Source organism: Phaethon aethereus (genome assembly GCF_964289735.1).
Source record: "Phaethon aethereus genome assembly, chromosome: 1".
Classification (NCBI taxonomy): domain Eukaryota; kingdom Metazoa; phylum Chordata; class Aves; order Phaethontiformes; family Phaethontidae; genus Phaethon; species Phaethon aethereus.
The window spans coordinates 160,114,417-160,139,810 of NC_138575.1; the positions used below are offsets into that span (position 1 = coordinate 160,114,417).

Below are 25,394 nucleotides of genomic sequence, written 5' to 3' on the forward strand. Positions count from 1 at the left end.
GAATTAACCAAATATTTTATGGTCAGCAAGTAAAGTGAAATTGTCACATGTCTGCAGTAATCCTTCTTCCTAGGCAGATGAGCTACATTTTTTCTGACCTTCTGGTAGAGGTTGTTTGACTGATATTTTGATTTTACCTGAAACTGTTTTACTGTTCTGTCAGGTTTGGCCAAATGCCAAGCTTCCATCAGAACAGGATAGTTTTGTTAAAATTTCTGTTGGAAAAGTGTCCTGAGGCTGGAGAGGCTGGAGAATTTTTTTTGTTAAACCCCAGAATGTAAGAAGCAGCTCTGTGCCTCGAGCACTCTCCTACCATGTCAATATTTCAAGTCTGAGTTCCTGCTTGCTTTGGTTCAGACAAAAGCCTTTAACCTGAATCTCATGAGTGTTGATTGCTAGTTATTCTTGTGTGAGTAACTCTAGTATTGTTTTTCTCTTCTTTTTAATTTTTCTTGAAGAAAGCTTTGTTCTGGGCTTTATCCTGAAAAAGTGTTGCACAACGGGAACATTATTTTCTACTTAATTCTACCTGGAAATCTTTTACAAAATACATTGCCATAGTCAGATAAGAGGTGACTGATACTTGTTACCAATGCCAGGATATTACCAGAGAGTGTTTGGTGGTGTGGAATGATGGTAGTTGTAGGGCAGTTGCAGAGCTGGAAGCTCATTCTTGGTTGAATATGATCGCTGTGGAGTGCAGTAGAATCTGTATTTCATCAGTTGTTTTTGGATATTTGCTAGACAGATACTCAGAACAAAAGGGAACACTTCAGTGTCTTACAAGCATTTTCTGCTAAACAAAGACATACATGTCATCCCCTTGAGGTTTACTTTATGCATTTTCTCACACCCGTATGCTGATTTTGGACATAAAATGGGTTAGCTGAATATCCATGGCACCTGTACACTGGTGGCCCCTGCACTCTATGATAGGGAGCTAGATGTTCATGCAATCTGCTTGTTGCTGTTGAAGGATAAACTTGTTTCTTCAAGACATTTCATAAGACAGATACCAAGTAGGATAGGGAAGTAGTTACTCTTCTGGAATGCTGCAGGTGAGTGTCACAGAAGCAGAAGTTCTGTTCCCCTTCAGGTGTGTCTTTCAGAAAAGGTTTAACTATTGCCATGTGTTTCTTTGGACTTCTGACTTTTAAGGTAGTCATCTTAAGCTCTTTGGGGAAAACCAGAGTTACTGAGTACAGACATTTTCCTGTTCTCCCCAGTAGGCAATAAATTTTCTGTTAAGGACAGTTTTGAAGAAGTTCTGACTTCAGGATGGCACTTCAAAGGGTTTTGATATTGACTGGGTTCAGATGACTCACAACATTTCTCAGAAGTTTCATTACAATCATCTGTTACATCATTTATTATTTGTTGTGGTTATTTACCGTTGAATAAGAATATTTTTCTGGGATATTTTGATTCCCCTGAAGTTCCAGAAAAACCAAAGTATGTTTTCCAACCAATGAATAGGTGGCCATGGAGTTTCTCTAGACTCTTGAATTATCCTGAATCTCAGGATGAGATTCACCTGATTGAATGAAAATTCTTGCTATGTAGACACCAAAGCTTGAGCATTTTATAGGTTTGTAGTTTGGCTGCCATGCAGTTAATGAAAAATACTTATTTTTAGAGTGCAATTCATGGCATCCTGAAATAGTAGCTGTGAAGGGAGCCTAGGAGGACTACATCAGGTGTATGCTGTAGAAGTCTTAATGACTTTAGTCATAGACACTACTCTAGAAGTAGGTTGCTTCTGGTTCCTGAGATGCTGCATGGCAGGCCTGAGGAGAGATGAGACCCACAGTAGTACTATGGGTCCCAAAACCATGCCCTCTGCCTCTTGAAAGCCCCCCAGTCTCCAGTGCCTTGACAGGCAGCAGGCTGCCTGGTGGAGCTGAGAGCCTGAACGTCTGGGAGTTTTCCCTTGCACTGCGGTGGCAGCTCAGCTTCCCAGAGTCTTCAGCTCTCAGCAGAGGAGAAAATTGGATTCTTCTCTCACAGAGAAGCTGGATTTCTAAAGAAAAATGAGTGGTTTATGGTGAAATAAGTAGATTCTGAAGTCTAAAATTCCCCAACATTTACCTAACGGTTGTTCCCCTTCCACTTGCATTGATTCAAAAAATTCTCATTACCTTAATTTTAGCTCTCATCCCTAACATTTATCTTCTTTTAATGTGAGTGGAGTACAGATATTTCTGTGGAAGAAACCTAAAGCATTTACTAATGTTTAGTTATGTAGGAGATTTTGAGAACTTCAACATATTAGATTTTTGCTGCTGTCCCAACACTATGTAAGGTAATCCTCATACTGTTTCCAGCTTACTCAGTTTTAAGTGTCTTAGGAGTTCAAGAAAAATCTTAAAGCTATTTACAATGTACAAACACTGCCGTTAAAATGCTTTGTGACTTTTCAAAGAAAGTAATTCCACTGAGAAATTGTTTATTCTGAATATCCAGTAGTTAGCATGAATTGTCCAAAATATAATTTTAAAGCAGATTATTTTATTTGGAATTGTTTGGAAACTGTTGACAAGGGTTTCTTCTTTTTTTTTATCCCCTCCCTTCCAGCTGCATTCATCACTAGATATTAAAGCACTGGGGAACGATTTTATAAGCCGTCATTCTTAGAAGACTTCTAATAAGTGATGTCTATTTGTGCTGACATCTGTTTAGTTTATTAACAGTGGCAAGCCTTTTCCCCTTGCCTTCACTTTCCAGACTTTAAATTCCTCTATTAAAATCCTTCCATTTGCCTCGACAATGGGATTAATTCTGTTTTACACAAACAAACAGTCTCAATTTAATGTAAAATTCTGGGTAGTAAATGGCCTCTGACATGCTTGTAAATAGCGGTTTCTGTCTGTCTGGTTGTTAACTGTGTCTTTTCCAGTCATATTAAGTCCTTTTGTGTAGCCTGGTAGGAGCATCTTCATCCTGGACTAGGATACAGATAACCTCATTTTTATTGTCATATTGGACAAACTGCCCGTACTCTTTGGGCTTCTGTTTTGCTGTCTTTGAAGTGACGGTGAGGCTGATCTGTGTTTAGGCTCTGCCTGCAAATCTGCTGGCTGCAGGGTCTTTTTACTGTGAGTTTTCAGTATGATTCCAGTTCTTGCCCTCCTCCAGGAGCGTGTCCCAGTGCTCTGGACCAGCCCAGTCCTCTCTGAAGTGGAGCCTGACCCACACTCGTCTCCTGAGTGAGACTTCTGGGCTTTGCCCACAGGGCCATCCTCACCTTCTTCACCCTGCTGGAGTCCAGGTGTAACATTATATTCATCAGAGAATTCTACAGAATATTGTAATCAACAGGACACACACAAAATCTTGTAGATACCAGTTTTTTGTAACGTAGGTATAATAGAAGCACGCTATCTTTACTTTAAACTTGAATAATAATTTCAATGAATAACTGTATGGCCTTTAAAATATTTATGTCAAATATTCAAAACTAACTATGATCTAAAAATAAAAAATGCAAAGTAGAAATAAAGAGGGCAGAAATTAAAAAATAACTTTGGTTTTCTTTGCATTAGAGCTGGATGTCTGGAGATTTCAGGAAGCAGCCAAGGAAATTCAATAGAGGACGCTTGTCCTCTCTGAGTGCATGACACTTTCCCAATGGGAAGGGTGTAGATTCTGTTCTTACGAGAATTTGAACCTGGTAATAATATTCTGCTTCCTTGGTGTCTCTGTGTTTCCAAATAGGGCATATATCTACGACAAGGCCTTCAGGTTTTGGGTCCTTTCACATACATCACAACTACGCTGGTAGGTGAAACCAGAAACTACAAAATTTATCCTGTTAACTCAGGTAGAAAGGATTTGTGTGCCTCTGCTTTAGATGGAATAGTTGGTAGGACAGGACTATTTTTAAAGATACATTTCTTTGTAAGCTTCTTGATTCTAAAATGTAGAACTCAAAGCAACAAAAGAGTCTTCACAGACATGTTAGTTTAACCGTGTTGCTCATTGCAAGGGAAAGAGATGAACTTGGAAGCAATCTATAGTAAGCCTTTTATTTTCGGATAGACATTTTACAATTTTTATTACTACTGTTTTTCCAGTTTTGAAGCAAGTCTTTATTTCAAGTTGTCAGTCAATTTAATTTTAAATTTATAAAATCGCAGTCATCTTTGAAATGAAATATTTACTCTTTGGCTGAATTAAATATTTAGTTTGTTAGGAAATGAAGGATTTAAACTCCAAGTTGTTGGCGATTTTGTTTGTTTTGGTGTGACTCAAAGTTTTTTCAACTGCCAGTGGTACACCATTGCTCATTTTGGCCTATTACAGCAGAATGAAAAAGCTTTCAATCCATTCAGTTTTGCTTTTTTCTTTTTCTTTTATTTTGGTAAACTACAAAAAATTTTTGTTGATCTTTGTTCTAAAGACAAAGGCCAGCTGTCCTACTTCCAGGCTGTTGCTGTTGCTATGGAGTCTCAGATCCAAGTCCTTTTCCAGTTGCAAACATCCTGGGTGACACCATGGTTCCTTTATGCACAGCATCCAACTTCAGACTTCTGTCTTCAGCATCAGGTGCCCTGAGTAGTTTATGACCTTTCAGAGTGCGAGTCAGAGCACTCGTTTTAGAAACCTAAAGTCATACAACATAAATAGTTTGAGCTGTGTGTGTCAGTCCTCGGTAAGGTGAGTTCCCACTACCTCTCTACTTACTGTTGCAACAAGGAAGAACCTGCTGAAAAACCCCTCTGTAGCTTTGACAATAACATGTCAAGGGCTGTGTGGCTACCTTAGGTCGGGAATGGCCCAGCATCTTCAGGCCTTCTACTGAAAGCAGAGCTGTTGCTCAGCTGCTTTCCAATGTCCTGTGCCTCCTTTGCTGTCTTGCTATGTTCCCTAGAAACAATTAAAGCTACACTTTGATTATAAAGTGGCAGATTTCTGGTCTGTCCACAAAACATGCACTAAAACGGATGGTGAGTGAGTTTTGCATCAGTGCACATCTGACAACGCATTAGTCGGGGTGATGGGAGCTTTTACCTTCTCTTTCCCCTTTCCTCCTCTTCCTTCTCTGGTAAACCCACAGTTTGCATACAATTAAAAATAATTTCTTAGAAAAATCATGACCCACTTGATGGGGCCACTGACACAGTTTTTAGTGAAGAACCTAATAAAGCGTAACCAAGGCCCATACATGCCCCTCCTCTCTGTGCGTAGAAATGGGAGTTCAGCTTGTGTGTCAAATGTAAACAAGATTTATGTCAGAGATTTCTGCTGTATTGGAGTGTAGAAATAGAGAACTACATCAAAGACCTCTGAAAAATAAACAAGGACTTCTGCTATAATGTGAGCTTTGTTGAAAAGGAAGCAGATTACGTTTGGACAGCTTTCTGAATTAGTAGTATCCTTTCTGGTTTTTGTGGTTTGTTTTTTTTTTTTCCTGGCTGCACTTAGGAGCTGGAGAGGCTTGAATTTATGCCCTGGTAAAATGTAAAAGTGTTAGGTATTTCATGCTATGCTATGTTGTTCGTGAAGTGTATGTAAATATGCACTGGAGAGGTGTTATGATAATAAACCGTGCAGCGTTTCACCTGCAGTATTACAGATGAAGCACTAGCAACACCTCTGCTATGGAGGAGCAGCCCTTGGACTGCGCTTAAGACAGCCCAAGTAAGAGCACCTGAGGTTTAGAATTTGAAAAAAGGGACAGGCAGCGAGTTTTTTACGCTACGCTGGGTCAACGCGGGGTTTTGAAGTTAGTGTGCCAGCCCACCGACCGGCCCGAAGCCGCAGGGCGCCCGCTGGGCCGAGGCCCGCGCTGCAGGCGCCAGGCTGCGCGGCCGGCCCCGAGCTGCCAGCCTCGCCCCGGCTGCGGAGAGCGCAGGCCCTGGGTTGTGATGCTGAAGAAAGGTGAGGAAAACGGGACACTATTACAGAGTAAAATTTGCACCCCTTGTTGCAGCTGCTCGGTGGTATGGGCTAACAGCAGTGCGGTCACTGCAGCGTCACCAGGCGCGGGCAAAAGTTGCTGTGGAAATCCCAGGGACAAATTTCCTGCTTTTCAATCTCTAGTCTTTCAGCTTTAAATAACATTTAAGTTGTCAGTATAGGAAATGTGCAGGAAACAAGAGATTTAAAGAGAGTTCAATATTAGTACTCAGAAAAGGTTGTAGTTCGTTCTGTAGGAGCATACCTGTTGGCTCTTCTGAGTGCCGGCTGACATGGTAGAGCCTCAGTCTTCACTAACTGAAGGGGCTAACAATACTGCTGCAGTACAAGCAAATGGATCTGGAGAATGAAATTGCTCTTGACTTCTTGAGTCAACATGCTAGTTGAATGTATATGTTCTGTTAAGCAGTTTTCAGAACAAGCTTCAAAATACAGGGTGGAGTGGCAACCCTGGTGTAAGAAAAGTCATCAGCTGATAGTTGAGGATGCTAAGCGAACCAGTTTAAATTTAGTTGTGCCCGTATAGCTGCATTTTTATAGTATGGGTGGGTCTCCTAACACAGCATAAGAGTGAATGATTGACGGTCTGGGTCGGACCATAAGTCTAGTCCAAACAGAATAGTCTGACAGGGGCTGGAGTTGATTCCTGGGGAGGAAAGGCTTGTCCAAAGGGTTGAGAGCATTAGTATCTCCAGGGGCCAAAAAGGCCTGAAGAGCACGATAGATATTTTAGGTGGATAAGTAAGCTCTCTTGGGTGTAATTCATTCGGTACATTTTTGACCTGTCCTTCAGAATGAGGGAAAGCATGCCTAGAGTTGACTATTTCTCCCCACTCCTTCTTGAAGGAGTTCAAAATCGCTAGCTCAGGGGCGGATGTCCATACCTGATCAGACAAACGTCACTTGTTATGTCATTGGAAGACACCAATGACAGGTCTGGAATTTACCTCATTTAGTATTTTCACACATGTAACTGGCCATCTGTAATAAATTAAGAGATTATGCCAGACTTGACAAGGAATGACACCGGTGTAACTGGTTTTTGCCGAGCAGTGAAGGGAGGAGCCATCATTGTGGCTCAGCGGACTTGAGGAATATGTTTTGGTTTCAGGCTTTTTTGCCAGTTTTGTATTACACATATTGGGAGAAAATGTACATTTGGAACTGCCATGGATCTTCAGTCTGAGTCACTACTCTGCAACATGCATGTAATCCCTGATGAATCACAGAATCACTAAGGTTGGAAATGACCTTCAAGATCATCAAGTCCAACCATTAATCCAGCGCCACCATGATCCCTAAACCATGTCCTGAAGCACCACATCCACATGTTTTTTGAACACTTCCAGAGATGGCGACTCCACCACCTCCCTGGGCAGCCTGTTCCAATGCCTGACCACCCTCTCAGTGAAGAAATTTTTCCTAAGATCCAATCTAAACCTGCCCTAGTGTAACTTGAGGCCATTTCCTCTTGTCCTATCACTGGTTACTTAGGAGAAGAGACCAACACCCTCATCGCCACAACCCCCTTTCAGGTAGTTGTAGAGAGTGATAAGGTCTCCCCTCAGCCTCCTCTTCTCCAGATGAAACAACCCCAGTTCCCTCAGCCGTTCCTCATAAGACTTGTGCTCCAGATCCCTTACCAGCTTCGTTGCCCTTCTTTGGACTCGCTCCAGCACCTCAGTGTCCTTCTTGTAGTGAGAGGCCCAAAACTGAACACAGAATTCAAGCTGCGGCCTCACCAGTGCCGAGTACAGGGGCACAATCACTTCCCTACTCCTGCTGGCCACACTATTTCTGATACAGGCCAGGATGCTGTTGGCCTTCTTGGCTACCTGGGCACATTGTTGGCTCATATTCAGCCGGCTGTCAACGAGCACTCCCAGGTCCTTTTCTGCTGGGCAGCTCTCCAGCCATTCCTCCCCAAGCCTGTAGCATTGCATGGGGTTGTTGTGGCCGAAGTGCAGGACCCGGCGCTTGGCCTTGTTAAACCTCATACAGCTGACCTCGGCCCATCGATCCAGCCCGTCCAGATCCCTCTGCAGAGCCCTCCTACCCTCCAGCAGATCAACACTCCCACCCAACTTGGTGTCATCTGCAAACTTACTGAGGGACCACTCGATCCCCTCATCCAGATCATCAATAAAGATATTGATCCAGACCGGCCCTAGAACCGAGCCCTGGGGAACACCGCTTGTGACCGGCCGCCAGCCGGATTTAACGCTATTCACCACAACTCTCTGGGCTCAGCCATCCAACTAGTTCCTCACCCAGAGAAGAGTAAACCCATCCAAGCCATGAGCTGCCAGTTTCTCCAGGAGAATGCTGTGAGAGACGCTGTCAAAGGCTTTACTAAAGTCCAGGTAAACAACATCCACAGCCTTTCCCTCATCCACTAGGCAGGTCACCTGGTCATAGAAGGAGATCAAGTTGGTCAAGCAGGAGCTGCCTTTCATAAACCCATGCTGGCTGGGCCTGATCCCTTGGTTGTCCTGCACATGCCCTGTGAGCACCCTCAAGACGAACTGCTCCATGATCTTCCCCGGTACGGAGGTCAGGCTGAGAGGCCTGTAGTTCCCAGGATCCTCCTTCTGGCCTTTCTTGTAGATGGGTGTCACATTGGCAAGCCTCCAGTCTTCTGGGACCTCCCCTGTTAACCAGGACTGCTGATAAATGATGGAGAGTGGTGTGGCAAGCTCCTCCGCCAGCTGTCTCAGTACTCTCGGGTGGATCCCATCAGGACCCATAGACTTGTGGGTGAAAGTTGCTGGCGGCTTTGGCTTAATGTGCTGATAGACTTCTGTATACAAGCAGGAATTGTAGACTATTTATTATGTCCTGGTAGCTATGAGGTGGAGTTTGTATCTTCTGTTAAGTGCATTGTTAGCCTAAAGAGAATCTGAGCATTTCTATAAATTTGTGAAGGAGGATATATGTGACTGATGGCGTATTTGTTTTATTTGTTTAAGTTTACAAATGTGTTTTGTTATTAAAGGTAAGATGTCATTGGGCAGCGGGGAAGAGGGCTGTCTTCTTATGTCCTCTTGACTGCTCAGCATAGTTGGAGATGTACATCTGGGAAAGGATGCTGGACTGAAAAGTACAGCAGGTAGGGAGTGAAAGACAGAATGTGAGAAACAGGGCAAGGAGTGCCTGTCACCTGAATAGGTTAAAAAAAGTACAGGTGCTAGATGTGTAGCCAGTTCTCCAATGTGAGAGAGCTGGACTGGACGCAAAGCAGGATGAAAAAAAAAGATCATGAAATCACTGCAAAAATGCACTAGATAGGATGGGATATCTCTTACTTTTTTTTAACTCGCAGGTTACATATTTAATAGGTATTTGTTCTTGTTTGTGTTCTAATAATATTTAGGCTTAGAGATTGAAAGCCCTTTCAGTGTTTTTGAGGTATTTTTGGGCAGGTCTCTATCAAAGCATGAACCAACTTTGAGCTCCTTCAAAAACTAGAAGACATTTGCGATCTTGTGAGACTTTACAGAATATGTACAAAAAATGTATGGACGTGGCACTTTGGGACATGGTTTAGTGGGCACGGTGGTGTTGGGTTGATGGTTGGACTTGATGATCTTAAAGGTCTTTTCCAATCTTAATGATTCTGTGATTCTGTGATTTTCAGGTTTTGTAAGTGAACAGTAGGTTTAGTTCATGGTGCCAGTGAGAGGCTGGGGTAGTCTCTGCTGACTGTGTCTTCACCATATCATCAAAAGACTCCAAAGTGGAGGATATACTCCTTATTAAGTGAATAATTGAGTTGACCTGAACTGTTTCTGCTCATTTTCTCATAGATACAAACATAGTTCTGGTTAGTAGCTAAATATCTGGACTAAATAGCCTTTCCAAGAGAGCCAGAATAATATAGGTGGGATAAATGGTTTGGTTTTGCTTGGTTTTTTCATAGTTCTGCACCCCCCCCCTCCCAAAGCATTAGGTGGCATAAAAAGAGTTTGCCAACTTATAGCCATTTTTTTTTTCATGCAAGATTCAGTCTTGAAGCAAAAGCAGTTCCAGAGAAGCAAGACTGTTTGTGCTGAGGTCCCTCAAAAAGGATTTATTGAGTGACGGCCTGTCACAGTTTTCTGTGATCTGTCCTGTACCATCAGTGTCAAAATCTACTGATTTCCTTAAAGTCCAGCTCCTGGGCTCATGTAACTTCATAAGAGTTTGTTTTCTTTCTGTGTATGCCAAGTTTTCTTGGATAGCAGAGATAGGGAGGAGACAAAAAAAGCGTGAAGTTGTGGCCCAAGTTAACACTGAACTCAAAAAATCAGGAGGGAGCACCTCCAGTAAAGAGGCACGGCTTTGCCATACCGATGAGAGAAAAAATGAGTCTGTAATTCTGAATTAGAAATGGTACAAACCATGTTCAAGTACAGGAGATTACTTTCTTGTCGCACTGGCTGAAGATCAGTTTTCCAAGCTGCTTCTCTTAAGATTTCCGAATTGTGTTTAATACCACAGATTGCGAGGCCTTGCAGTCTGTAGACTGAACAGGACTTTCTCACAGGGGCGATTTGGGGAAAATGTGACCTCAAAAAACCAAAGCAGCCATGCATTGCTTCTTTTTCTGTCTCTCCATCTCACTGCATTCTTGCAAATAAAATATAAAAGTGCTTGTGCGTACGGTAGAATAAAGTATGGGAAAACATCTGCTATTTCTTCAGTGGATCCTTGGTTAACTAGCATTCCAGAGTAATACTTAGTCACACTGCAAAAATGAATTAAAAACTGAAATATTTAGTATGACTTGCTATTTTCTAGTTCAAATAGTTCTTAATAATCTGCTTCCTATAACTCATGACATTTCTTGGGTATATCATTTGATTAAAAAAAAAAGGCTGTAGATCCTTGATTATACTTTTTTGGTGATATTGCCTAGCTTTCATTTCTGTTGCTGTTACAGATTTTGGAGATTAAACTGAAAATAGCAACCCTTTGTGAAAGAGCTATAGAATATTATAAAAAATGTTAAACAATTATTAATGGTACTGTATGTGTAATGATGTTCAAAATTCTTTTGTAGAGCTTCCATGTGAATTAATGCCAATGCATTCATGCTTTCCTACAAATATTTTTCCAAATAAATAAGGTATTTTATTCTTATTAACAGTGCAAACTTCAGCTTGTCTGATGGGACCTCTGTAATCTCTTTTTATGCAGAAAAAATAAAGATTGTTCCTAACTAATAATAAATAGGGAAATACACTTATTTCCCTTTCACAATGGGAAATTTATCAATTTCTCCATCAATTTTCTTTTCATACTGGACACATATCTTTGGAGTCCTATATCTCCAGTAATATTACTTGTTCATGAAGAAGACTGAAATGTAATTTGCATTTAACAGTTCTCATTTTGCTGGGATTTTATGTCTTTTAAATCTGTTCAGAGTGTTGGTGAATGATGTGTTTTGATAGTAAGGATTTATGTTAAAGCATAAGGATTAAATAATAATATATAAAAATACATAATGTTCAGCTAAGAAAGATTTTGACTTTTCTACTTTTTTGAAGGTTGGAAGCCAGTTTACTGATCCATATTTTTCATAGCAAATGCTTTCTGTTAGATATAAAGAAAACAAACAATCCCTGTGTTTTGTACATCACTGAAGACTAAATTAAAATGTAATTAATTTATCAACTTCCTTGGTACTTCTTTATTTCCTTTTGAGCAATTTTTTTTTTTAAAGTATCAAACAGGTTTATTTGTCTTTGGTCACAACTTGATGCTTTTTTTTGTTTTACTAATCAGGAGTTTACATTTGTTCACTAAATTGTTATCACTGATGAAAAAGAACAAGTCATGTTTCTGCTGGCTTTATGATTTATGCATTTAAACGTGCACAAATCTCAGCTCAGTCTACTCAACCCAGCTAATACAGTAATGACAATTTGTGATTTTTTTTTTTATTATGTAAAATGTAGTAATTTATTTATTTGTGGTGGTGGCAGTAAAAATTGAGACTGCTGCATTAGGAGATATTTAGAATCTGGTTCATGTGAAACCGGGAAAGCCTTATGTGTTGTTCAGCTATCAAAGAAAACTGAGTGTCTTTCCTCTGCAATGAGTCTGCGACATATCATATGACAACAAGTCTTATGAGCAGCGGCTGAGGGAACTGGGGTTGTTCAGACTGGAAAAAAGGAGGCTCAAGGGGAGACCTTATCACTCTTTACAACTACCTGAAAGGAGCTTGTAGTGAGGTGGGTATTGGCCTCTTCTCCCAAGTAACAAGTGATAGGAGGAGAGGAAATGGCCTCAAGTTGCGTCAGGGGAGGCTTAGACTAGATATTAGGAAAAATTTCTTCACCAAAAGAATAAGCATTGGAACCGGCTGCTCAGGGAAGTGGTTGAGTCATCATCCCTGGAGCTATTTAACAGACATGTAGATGTGGTGCTTAGGGATATGGTGTAGTGGTGGACTTGGAAGTGCTAGGTTGACGGTTGGACTCCATGATCTTAAAGGTCTTATCTAACCTAAATGATCCTATGATTTTATAATTCTCTATTTTATAATTCTCTGGATTATAATTCTTAGTTAACACTTCGTAACTAGGTAAAATCTTCTTTGTCCCAGTTTATTGGCAGTGCAATTGGCAACTTTTGAGGCCATTAGGTAGATGAAAATATAAAATTTCTTGAAAGAATGTGAATGGCTTCTTTCAATAATTTGTGCTATAGGCAAGAATGTAAAAGTAAATATAATACACTGTGATTGTGAGGTGCACGTTTCAGAAATGATGCTGTTGCATATCTAAGCAGAGGGAATATGCTACTTCATTTTGTGGGCTTTTATGTATTCTGGCAACAATTAAATGAAGTTAGTAACAAGGTAAGGACCCCTGCCATTCAGTATTATGGAGGCTTCCTGTATGTAACAGTAGAAAATGTAGTGTGATTTAGATTTTAATACTTAGCATTGCAAATTTTCCTGCTATCCTCTCTCCATTGAGCATTACCATGATAGTTTCGCATGCATTTAAAATAGATTGTTTAGGTGCTTTCCAAAGTGAATTCTAAGTCAGTTTGTGAAAGAAATAGAAACTGACTTAAAATATTTTATTGCTTTGTGATGCAGCAGACATGGAGACAAACAGTCAGGATTGTAAAAATAAATGTAATGTTTTAACATTTAGTTCTAAAAATATGAATTATCTAGGAAAAGGAAAATCAAATTCATTTTCTGATAAGTTAGGTGTTATGTGAAGTATATTCAGTTACATTTGGAAAGGTCATCTATGCCCATCCTATTGTGCTTTCAGTGTTTGGCGACTTCTTCAGAGAAATCTAATTTTTAAAACCCATTTATTTACTGATTCAAAGGGTAATGCACTAGTCAGATTTTATACATAAGCTAAATGTAATAGAATCTGTCACATTATGGTGCCTTGGTATTTTTTGAATGTGACTAAAATAAAATTCACAGGGCCTTTTTATGGGAAACTAACAAAGTAGAGATTATTGCAAAAATGAGGACACAGAAATTATTTAATGCTGGAATCTATTTCTTAATTTTTTTTGTTTTAAAGAGAAATGTTAAGCAATATTTTGTATGATGCTAATGTTTTGCTTTCAGAATTTAGAAGCAAGAAAATACCAGGAAGAACTAAGATGTTCTGGTGTAGGAAGGAGTCTTAAACAAAAAACAAAATAGGAGAAAATGATTTTTATGTAAGTCAAGAAGACTCAGTAAGACAAGATTCTTTTTGGCCTATGTAAAATGAAAAGAACAAATAAAAATTGTAATAACAAGACTGCTGTAGCATGGAACCTTAGGCAATAGAAATTTTTTTTTTAACATTTCAGAATAAACTTTGAGAAAGTAAATATAGTTGCAAAGATGATTTTTTTTTGTGTCAGTGGAAGATGATGCTTGTCAGATAATGGTTAAGTGCATTTAAACTCTGACTAGTGCTAAGTAAGCCTGGAAGTAGAGGCCAGCTTCTTCTCAATATTCTTGTGTATAACATCAGCTATTTTAGATATTGAGAAATTAGAGATCATTGAATTTTAGCATATTAAAAGGAACATGGTTCAACAGTGGAAGACAGTATTTAAGGAGAAATCTCCCAACAAATGCATGTGTTGTGAGATCAGAAACATTGGAGATGTACAATATAGTCCAGTAGGATAAGAAATGCAAATTAGTAAATTAAGTTACTAAAATTAAACTATCATAGCCAAGCAAAAATGTGATTTTGGAACACCATGTTTTCTTAACAACCTAAACCTTCTCCCCTTCCAACAATTACCCTCCAAAAATAATACGGCTGGTAAAGGATCCTGTTAACAATTATTCTGTAGACAAGTCTATTAAATCCAATCATCTTGTGAATCTGAACAGATATAAATTATCCCAGCGAGAAGCCAAGTTGCTGTAATTCTACTGACGATCAAATTTCTTCAAGTAAAACCACGTAGCAAGAAGCAAATCTCATGTAGTTTGAAACGTATTGTAAGACCTAGAGGAAACATCAGTGCACGCAAATGGAAGGGAGCATATTTTGCAGGTAACATAAAAACATTTGCAATACAAAGGCAAGGACGCCAGCACAAAGGGGACGATGCTGTGCTTTCAAGAAGAGCAACCATTTTGCAGAACTCCAACCCGCTTTCATAGTTTACCAAGAAATTTCATAAATGCTGTGGAAGCACCAGTGACAATGACAGCGCAGGAACGTAGGAGGACTCTGTCTCTCTTAAATGTGCTCTCAAAGTGAGGTTCTGCGGGAGACGGGCTTGTGATGTGAGGCATGAACGGACAAAAAGTAGAGTTAAAAATAAACACAGAAGTTGAGTGCCCTGTAATCATCGTGAGGACAGAAAAATAAGTGAGCACAGAGAAATAGGCTCACAAAGCCTCTGCATTTCAGAATAAGTGCTATTATTACTTATGGGAACAGGGAATAACGGAAGCTATTGCTTTTCTTAGTTCACATTATATCCTTTTCCCCTCTGTCCTGAATAGAGCAAAACTTTCTTTAAAAAATATTTTTCTTTCAAGTTTTTAATTAAATCTTAGTTTTCTGGTGTGTATTATGAGATATTGAAAACATTATTATTAAAATCAGAGAACACTAGCATATAAATGTCCATATTTTATCACTTCTTATTAACAATGAGAGAAAGAAACAACACAATCAGAAATTTTGAAACGTTGAGACACCAGGTGACAGGACAGACAAAATAATAAAGAAGTTAGGAGTGTATAAAGCTTTTGAATGCAAGAGCTGTATCATAGAGTTTAATAATGAAGGAACATAATGGTTTTCAGATGCCTATTTAGGATTTTATCACCTTTAAATGAAGTACAAAATTCTGCATTTTGAATTCCCCTTTGGCTATGTACTTGCTTAAGGAAGCTTGCTTTGTAATTGTGTAACTCACATATCAGAGGATCCTGCACTTTTATGTGCTGGAATGATGATGCAAAACTTGACAAAAACAAGGCAAAAGGAGTGCAATGCAATCACCTGTACTGACTGTACCTGTTAGAGTATTGTTGCAATTAAACATAAACAGTATGCTTGAGAAGAAAACAACTTTTGGAAACTGGGAAAAGCATTACAGCAGGAACTGAAATACTTGAAATGAGAACCCAAAAAGAAAATGTCATTTTACATGGGATTTTGTCCCTCCTTCTGGAGCGAAATTGCCTAGTGGAAAATGTTTCTAAAATACTAAGCAGTACTGACACATGGTAAAGTTTTGAATAGTATCCAGACATTAATCTGAAGCATCAATGGGTTTCTGTGCAGAAGTCAGTGAAGGAGTGGAGGCTGCCTTGAGCTGCGGTCTAGTGGATGGGCTCTAATCCTGCCTGTGGTGGGTAGTTAACTATTATACAAAGTAGAGTGGGTTCAGCAAGAGAGACTGCAAGAATCCCAGTTCAAATTTCCACACAACACTATCGTCAGGGTACTCTTGTGTCTGAAGTCAGGAAAAGTGGCCTTTTACATTTCCCAGGCCTTACAAACTAACTGGGAGATGGATCTGGAGTAGGTGAGATGCTCTGGGCTTTGGGTGGGTATTTTGCTCCACGTCACAAGAAAACTGGTGGTTGCAGCTTTTTGGAGGGCAAGAAATGACTGTCAACTCTGACTGTCAAGTCATCGTGACTATTGGAGCACTAGAAATCTTGAAAAGATGCCTGATTTATTCTGGACCAGTATAAGTGGCATTTTTAGTACTGAAATATCCAAAAGTAAAATCTGCAGGAGGGAAATGCAAAGAATAAAGGGTAAGTAAAATGTGAAGGACCTGGAGCTGCCAGTTGTTAACATAAGCTTGATGCTAAGCTATCTGAGCAGAATGTACCTCTAAATACTGGCTTTCATTTGTCTCACTGAGCAACCCATTTTGTGACAGATTGGTAATTGACTGGATAGTGCAGTTTATTCTCCATAAGAATGTGAGCTGATATGAGACTAACCCACCATTAAGCATTTGCTTGTCAGCTCAAACAGGCTTTTATTTAGTACCTTTAGTCAAAAGAGGGAGTAAGTAAATAATGACAGGCAAAACAAGCCCTCCTATGGTAAAACCTAAAAATTAAAACTCCAGTGGATCCTAAGGGATTCATTTTTTATGGTGTTAAAATAAAATGGGCATATTCAGCATTGTTCTTTTAGCATTGTAAATTCATCTATATCTGAACACAAAGGTAAAATCCTTAACACCCATACTTAAAGAGTTTGTCTCCTTGTTTATTTTAAACCTGTAAAATTTCTAAAGAGAACTGTCCTGGCAGCCTGTAGGCGTGGGGAAGGAGATGCTAAAACCATTCTGTTTGTGAACAGAAAGTATTCCTAACTCAAAACATAAAGTGTCATAATTGTTCTAAAGTAAGAACTGCACTCAGCCTGTCATGAGTTAATGCCAAAGCTGTTTTTGCAGCCACTATTCAAGGGAGAAGGGAAGACATCTTAGTTAAACTCTGCCTTTGTCGAGGACATCAGAAAAGCTACTGACAGAATGCGCATGCTAAGTGCAGTCGTGCATCCTGCCATTGCCACTGACAAGGGAAAAAAGGCAACAGAAGCGGCCTGCAAGTGATTGCTGTCATGCAGGTTGCTGTGGAAGAGAGGCTTGAGAAGCTGTTGCTTTGTCTGTTCAGTATGACATCTTTGAATTTTTAGTGACAACCTCTAATAACTGCAAGTCAGAATAATTCTTTTCATCGTTGGGCATTGCAGACTTGTCACGCTGAACTGCGCAACGTTAGAAGTCAAGGTACAAAGTAAGAACAATAAAAATCATTAGGAGATGTTGAACTGTCCTTTGATTTTTGATCCATGAACAAGCTTGCTGGTTTGATTTCCCCCCCCCGCTGAAGTCAAGGTGTTTAAAATCAAATAGAAATAGTATTTTTCACCTTACTGTGGTGGATAGGACTTCAAGTGAACTAGTAGCAAAATATCTACAATAAAATAATGAGAGCTGGGAACTCTTTGGTGAGGTTGTCTACTCTCATCCTGTTCATTTGTCATTTATTATTTTGTTGCGTTCTCTTGCCATTCTTTTTCTCTTCCATGTGGGAAGAAAAAGGCATGCATGCGTTGTAAAGGGTAAGAGTAATTGCTGCTTGGTTTACCTGTGTCACTGTGGTGGGAGTTAAAAAACATAAGGTATTCAGTTTAATAAGGCCGAGTGCCGGGTCCTGCACTTCGATCACAACAACCCCATGCAACGCTACAGGCTTAGGGAGGAGTGGCTGGAGAGCTGCCTGGCGGAAAGGGACCTGGGGATGCTGGTTGACAGCCATCTGAACATGAGCCGGCAGTGTGCCCAGGTGGCCAAGAAGGCCAACAGCGTCCTGGCCTGTGTCAGGAATAGTGTGGCCAGCAGGAGTAGGGAAGTGATTGTGCCCCTGTACTCAGCACTGGTGAGGCTGCAGCTTGAATCCTGTGTTCAGTTTTGGGCCCCTCACTACAAGAAGGATGCTGAGGTGCTGGAGTGTGTCCAGAGGAGGGCAACGAAGCTGGTGAGGGGTCTGGAGCACAAGTCTTATGAGGAGCGGCTGAGGGAACTGGGGTTGTTTAGTCTGGAGAAGAGGAGGCTGAGGGGAGACCTCATCACTCTCTACAACTACCTGAAAGGGGGTTGTGGCGACGAGCGTGTTGGTCTCTTCTCCTAAGTAACTAGTGATAGGATGAGAGGAAATGACCTCAAGTTGTGCCAGGGGAGGTTTAGATTGGATATTAGGAAAAATTTCTTCACCGAGAGAGTGGTCAAGCATTGGAACAGGCTGCCCAGGGAGGTGGTAGAGTCGCCATCTCTGGAAGTGTTCAAAAAACGTGGGGATGTGGCACTTCAGGACATGGTTTAGGGGACATGGTGGCGCTGGATTAATGGTTGGACTTGATGATCTTGAAGGTCCTTTCCAACCTTAGTGATTCTGTGATTCTGTGATTCAGTGCCCCTGTGGACAGGTAGCATCAGTCTTCTGCTGGTGTTCCTGGGCATTGCTGGTTGCTCCTGCTTTCTAGCAGACATTAGGGAAAAAAAAAAAAAAGTGTGGTCAAGATGGATTTGAGAAACTCCTCTGTAGAGTATCTGGAGCTGAGACTGTTCCTGTAATATTATTGACAATGGGTAGATAAAACGCTAAATACAGGGACTAGTGGATTTCCCTTCTCTGCTTGCTGTCCAGGTGTCTCAAAAAGGACCTGAAAGAGTCATTTATCTTTCTGCAAGGACAAGAGATAAATTCCTTCCCTGACAGGATTGTCTGCTTCATCTTGGAGATATTTACCTTCAGGCTGTATGGAGTAGTCTTTTTGACTATTGCTTATTATGACTTGCATTGAGATTAATGAGTCATTTCATACAACTCCATCACTAAGTCTTGGTTGCTTTTTGGCTAAGATCAAAGAAATACTATGTTTCATTGTCCAGTTTCCCCATTTTTTGAGCACTATTCAGCTAAAACATTTAGTTGTTATTTACTTTGATTTGTAGGTCCGAAGTGCTGTGATTAATATATAACTAAATATTGCGATCAAGAACTAGTAAAAAATGCATGATTAAATTACTTGTCGGGAATAAAAGTTTTAATCTTGCTAAACAGGTAGGAACTTAAGGTAGAAAAGATGTTCTTAGGAGGGTAGGCAAAAAACGTTAAAATGATCTGCAGGAAAAAAGTAAAAAGAAAGTTTCAGTTGCTAAATTTCATCGGGAAAAAAAAGAAACTTTTTTTCTGCCATTTATTAGTCTACAGAAATCTACTTTGCACAATGAAAATATTAATTAGTATCACATTATTAGTAGTAAATACACTTGAATATTTCATTGAAAACTGGAAAGAGCCATGTTTTGGGACAGGTTTTTTCAGTTCTCTGAAAAATGAAACCATTAAAACTGTATACAAGTGACATATAACACATGACTAATATCCTCCGGTCTTACACTATAATAGTTATTATTTAGCTGTGTTTGGATTTGAGAAAAAAAATAAATGGGGGATTCATACCCTGTCTCGTCACGCATAGCCTGAAATGCACAGCTATTCACCAGATTATTTTCATTCAGATATAGTATTGAATAACTGGTAAAGCAAGGTTAACTTTAAATAATGCTTTTGGTGAGAACATAGATAAATGGTTATGCAATTTCTCTGTGAATCTAGAAAAATGAATAGAATGAGTATAAAGAACAGCTTTGAAAGTCCCTTCTAAGTTTCACATTTTTCCCATGAAGCAGTAGATGTAAACAGCTGGTGACAGTGGACTGTACTTTGGCTTCCTATGATACTTCTTTGAGATAAATGTGATGATAAAGAATCATTTATTCATGATTCTTTGGGTGTAGAAAGTGTTTTTCAAAATACTGATATTTTTCCTGTAAATAGTTTTTAAAGCTCTAGTTTTAATAATATTTTAAAATATTTTTCTTTAGTCTTTTAAGATGCCATATGTGTAAAGCATAAACTATGTTTAAAATTGTCAATTTGGAAATGCACATTGAAAGCATGCATTGATAGGAATAGTGCCTGTGTAAGAGGAACTCACATTTCATTTCTAAATTATGAAAATACTTTTGAGTTGCCTGATGAAGTTGACTGAGACAGTGCATTCAAAGAAAATACAGTTTATTGCTTAAAATTTTTAAAATATTTGTTTCTGAATATTCTTATATAAAGACTTTTGCTAATGTAAAAATTCATGGAAAACAAAATTTGGAGTTAAAAGAAAAAAGAAAGAAGTTGCAATGTGCTTACATGTTGATCATCAAATGTTTATATTAATTATTTCCATGCCTCAAAAGCCTTACAGTGTTAATATTTATAGTAACAGTTTCTATCATATTTACAGTTTAATCTTATATTTTTAATTAAAATTGTTTTATTGCTTAATATGACTCTGTAATTTGGATATTCAAGAAAAACTTAATACTTTCATAATAATTTCATGAAACTGAGACTCTGTAGAAAACTTCAGAGCATTCCACTCAAAGGCAGCTTTGTTTATTAATGTTTATTTTCACCTCCCCTTAGGATACTGTACATAACTCAGCATGATTGATTGTGAGAGCAATTTTACACAAATTCCAGGAGAATTTTCATATTCTGGCCACGGGGTTGCATGGAAATAATTTTTGTCTTCCTTAGAAGTTCACCTGTTCATTTTATTACATATCTGTCTCAAAGTCTTTATGATTTTAGTTCATTATTGTGGACCTAAGCATGAGACGACATAGATGCTTTTAATGCCAGTGTCCCCACCAGTTTGTGCTGGCTGCCTGGAACTGGGCCTAATAGTTTATGTTTAACAATATTAATACCAATATCACACAGAGGTAGTGCTGTTGATTTTTTTTTTAAGGTGTGATGTCCTCTTCCTCAGCACTGAACCAGTTCTGCAGCAGCTTAATTTCTGATTTGCTAAGGCACCATCCTTGAGATGAATCATAAAGTTGTCACTTGGCAGCCCCTGCCCAATTCTTGGAAATTTTCATAAATGAAGAGTATTAAACAGGGTAGCTTAACTGTTCAGCTACCTGAATTTCCCATCTACTTTTAGCTTACTAAAGGTTTTTTCTTTTTTTTTTTTTTTTTTGTCTGTTGAAGGAGGGTTATGTCTTGCCCTGACTGTGGGTGTTATTCACTGAGGGGTGGGAGAGGGCAGGTGAATTGTGTCTTCTAGCTTGGTAAAATATTTTGTGAACTCTTCAGCTAGGACTGTTACAAAATATTATACCAGAAAAATTTATCACTTTCGGTAGAGAGTGAAAGGAGAGAGACCTTTTCCTCCAAGTATCCTTAAAACTTATGTGAAGTATAGTAGGTTACTAACAAGTATGAAATGAGTAGGGTTTTTTTAAATGTTTTGTTAGTTTTTTTAAGGCTCTATACTTGTTGCTGAAGTCTAAAATTTTTTACAGGGCTTAATCTGGTTTAAGTCTTTTGAATATGGGTGTTTGGTGTGTCCTTTTTTTCTGTGTTTTATCTCTGTTAATTATAATAAAGGCTGTTGGAGGCAGAGAACAGGACATGCAACTGCGGCGAGATTTTTCTCCATCTCCATCAGGACCCATCCTGTTGTAGTACTTACTTTTAAGACGGCAATGCTGCTTCACCAAACTTCCTCCTACAGTGAGAGAAGTAGGGATAACTCTTGGAAAAAGTTTTGAGGCTAGTGACAAAATATGTTTGTCTTTCAGATCCCCAGCTCAAGGGTATAGTGACCAGGTTATATTGCAGGCAAGGCTACTACTTGCAAATGCACCCCGATGGAAGTCTCGATGGAACCAAGGATGACAGCAGTAATTCTAGTAAGTGACTGCCCCAGGGGATTGTCTTAATCACACACGCAGATTGCATCGAGTGTGTGCGCGCAGACACGGTGTTAATGCCTTTGGAGGGTTTCTGAATGTGTTTTGTCAAAAGGAGGAGGAGGAGGGTTCTGTTCATTCGAAGCCTAACGACCACCAGCACGGCTTGTGCAGGACGTTGGCCTAAAGATGTTGCCTCTGAAGGGGAAGGTGTGAGTGCCGACGAGCCTCAGGGGTGAGATATTTAGGCCAATGGGTATCTTCTGATAATTTTATGAAAATGGTAAAATGATATTAAAATATTGTTGCTAAAAGCTATATATTTAACATAAATTTCTTATCTTCAAATAAATAACAAACAAAACAGAACAGAAAAGGCAACAAAAATTCTTTGAAAAGCCTGATCATATAGGCCCTGGTTCAGCAAGGCAAATAAGTGTATGCCTAACTATCAAAGTACTGCTTAAAACACATGCTGAAGGACCTTGCTGAATTAGGGCTAAAGATCTTATAGTCCCTATACAAGCAAGAGTACCACTGATTTTAAGAGAATTTCTGCCAGTGTAGGGACTGTGACAGTGGCAGTTTTCAAACATATTCCAAACAAAAGTAGTCTTGAAAGGCTGTGTGGGTCACCACTTTGGTAATCTTTTCCTGTGATACTCCCACATATTTTCATTCAATGAGCATATATACATTTGATAACTTCAGCTGCAAACGATAATTAAGCAAGCCTATTCTTACGCTTTAAAGAGCTGATTTTTAATTTTCTGTTTAACAGAGAACATTTGTATTTTGTTTCTTTTAATGATAATGCATATTTAAGTAATATATTTCTTTGTGATCTTAAGGTCTATTTTAAGCATTTTTAATACAAAAGATTTATCTTCTTATTATGCACATATAAATAAGCTTTTCGTTTCCTCAGAAATTATGGAATTAGGCTATAGAAATTAAGGGATTTGAGGTTTCTGCTTTACTTTGATTGAGTCCCTGTTTTATCTGTTAATGCATGGCTGACATTTATAACACATTTCATCAACAGATAGCATGATCATCTTTTATTGCTCTATTTTTTTTTTTTTAGAACTGAGAAAAATAACGGATTAATCTGTTTTGATATGTATTTCTCTGCTTGTTTTCCAAGTGGAATTCCCCCCTCTTCCCCATTCCTTGTTTCTTTTCTTCCCTCAGTGTGTCCATCCTCATGCCCACTTCTGTACTGGACCAGATACTAAGACTTTGTACAGACAAGTTCATTATTGCTTTTTATAGAAGCTTTGCCTATATGAAGTCTGAGAAATGTGTCTTAGAGTACGAGCATGTATGTGTCTCTCCCTCTCCTTCTCTCTCTGCCCATCTTTCTCTTCTTTTCAGCTTCAGTGAGGAGGTGTGTATGACTACAACAATTTTGGAAAGTTTTATGTTATTTCTGTAGAATTCTATGGATTTTGAATCTTTGCAAAGCTAGACCAGAGTGCCTTACTTTCCTCCTTTAGCTGTTGTCAGCTTTACAAATCTTTTTTTTTGTTTACTATGTCATTTTCCCTTTCTGTGCTCTTTTCTCTGCCTTTCTGGATTTCCATCTGTTTGCCCATCTCTCTTATTCTTCTCAGTTTTTCCAAAATGCAGAATGAATGTTCGATATTATAAATATTCTGAAATGTAGAACTTTTCCAAACCCAACCAAATAACAAATAGAAATATTGCAGATTTTGGATAAGTACTGTTAGATAAACTTCCACATGACTTCTAGGCTAAAAGAAGTTTTTTCCATGAAGTGATTTTTTTTTTTTCCCTCTCTTTAACTGTTGTGGTTCACTGTTTCTTCACTAGTCCAATCTTACAATATTGTTTAGTAAAGACAGGTTAGACCATAAGGATGTAAAATGAATGTGTCTTCCAGGAAAGCATACAATCTCCACCTTAAATTAATGATATATATTAATGAAAATATTAATGAATATATGAATATGTGTCTGTTTCTTTTGTGCTGTCAGTCTTTCTCCTCAGTTCTTTTCCCTTTGTACCCTGTTTCCTTCCATTTCCTGATGATCTTTGTGTTTCCTATTGCTTTTCTTTATTGCAGCGTAATTTGTTTTTCCTTTTCTCTTAAAAAAAAAAATCTTGGCATAGAATTCCTAGTCTTTTGATCTTTTATTTTGTGAGGTCCTTATTATGATAATTTCTGTCTGAAGCTTAGCAGTAAATAAGTTTTGGCAGCTGCCAGAGGAGGAGGCATGGCCCCATCCTGATGGGCTCTGCTTGGGAGGGGGAAAATCCTGCTTCTGACCTTGCAGCTTGCAGGCTGCCTGTTTAATTCACCCCGTGGCTGAAGGGATGGGCATATATTAGCTGTCAGTCGGACAGATAGTACGCTTACCTTGATAGTGAGGATGACTTCCATTTGAAGTGTGTTTCATAAAAACGGAGGAAATAGGGGCTGCTGAAGGGTGTGCATCTCTGCCAGCCTTCCACCCGTCTTCTGCACTGTTCACTGTCCCTGAAGCCTGGGAAAGAGTCCTCATGCCTCTGAGTAGCTGGATGTTGGAGAAGCCAGAGTGAGTGGATTAGCGAGGGGCAGAGAAGTGATTTTTTTTTTTTTTTTCCTTCAGCAAGGAAACTGTTTGAAGCCTAGTCATGCTGCTCTTCGTGCTGTTGCAATTTATTGTGTCAAGCAGTGTAGAGGACTGCTTGAAGTTGAAATTCCCTCAAGTGCATAGATCATTTTGTACTCATTTCATACGTATGCCAGTAAACATAAGTTACATATTACTGGAGTCGCAGTGTTCTAGAGAGGTAGTGCAAAGATTAAGATGTAGTCTGTTCAAATTGAGTAGTTCTGCTCACACCCATTTTTTGTATTTAAAGCTTCTTGGTAGTCTCTTTATGTGGCTTTTTGCTTCTATTTGAAGTCAAAATGAGTTTCATTCAGCTGCTATAGTGCAAGCCGTTGTCCCAGCTCACCTTAAGTTTGAGTAAAAGCTAGGGTCTGCAGAGATAGGTGGCAAGATTTTTTAATATATCACTGTGCACAAATCCTTGCCTGAAAAAGGAAGGAAAATGTGACTGCTTGTAATTGCATCCCTGAATGTACTCTCGTCTGCTCATGTTGGTGGCTGTGCTATCAGAACCCAACCTAAACAGAGTGATGGCCTTCAGTTCATTGTTGTAATTTCTTTTTATATCTTTTCCAAGTTAGTAATGTTTTGTGACAGATTATGAGTTAATGCACCCATTGGTTAATGGTGCTGAGTGTCCTTCAATCACATTGCCAGACCAAGGATGCTAGCTTAAACAGTCTTGTGTGTACAGCCTGTATTTTTTTTTGCCAAACTCTCGGTGATGTGTGGAAAGAGGCTTTAATACATAAAAAGTAAATATTTTCTTGTTTTATCTGGTTTTCTCTTTTTCCTTCCTCCAACACATTACAGTTTCTGGTTTGTTTCTGTGGCTTGCTTGTAATGAAAGCAGGAGGGACTGTGGTTAAAGTTGTAGGCCTGGTTACTGAGGTCCTACTCAGTGTAGCTGTCCCTCTCTAGCTCTAATTTTCTTGGATTTTACAGCAGTTCTCAGCATTACTTGGTGCAAATGGAACTGGCTTCAGTGTTGTCCATGGGCCTAATCATTATTAATTAGGAAAAACAAGCTACTATACAGAAACTATGAAGAAATAGAAGAGATGT

The 25,394-nt window shown here is 39.2% G+C and overlaps 1 protein-coding gene across 3 annotated transcripts in view; it reads left to right on the forward strand.

Annotated features, from left to right (window-relative positions):
• The window catches only part of FGF14 (fibroblast growth factor 14), a gene marked incomplete at both ends in the record, with an annotated part of 423,837 nt that overhangs the window by 296,062 nt on the left and 102,381 nt on the right, over positions 1-25,394 (forward strand). For 2 of the 3 annotated variants that reach the window (XM_082009367.1, XM_082009368.1), the window contains one exon: positions 21,598-21,708. The exons of the other annotated variant lie outside the window; for it this stretch is intronic. In XM_082009367.1, the coding sequence (XP_081865493.1) occupies positions 21,598-21,708 (111 nt within the window). The remainder of the gene's footprint in view (positions 1-21,597; positions 21,709-25,394) is intronic. 3 annotated transcript variants of the gene reach the window in all.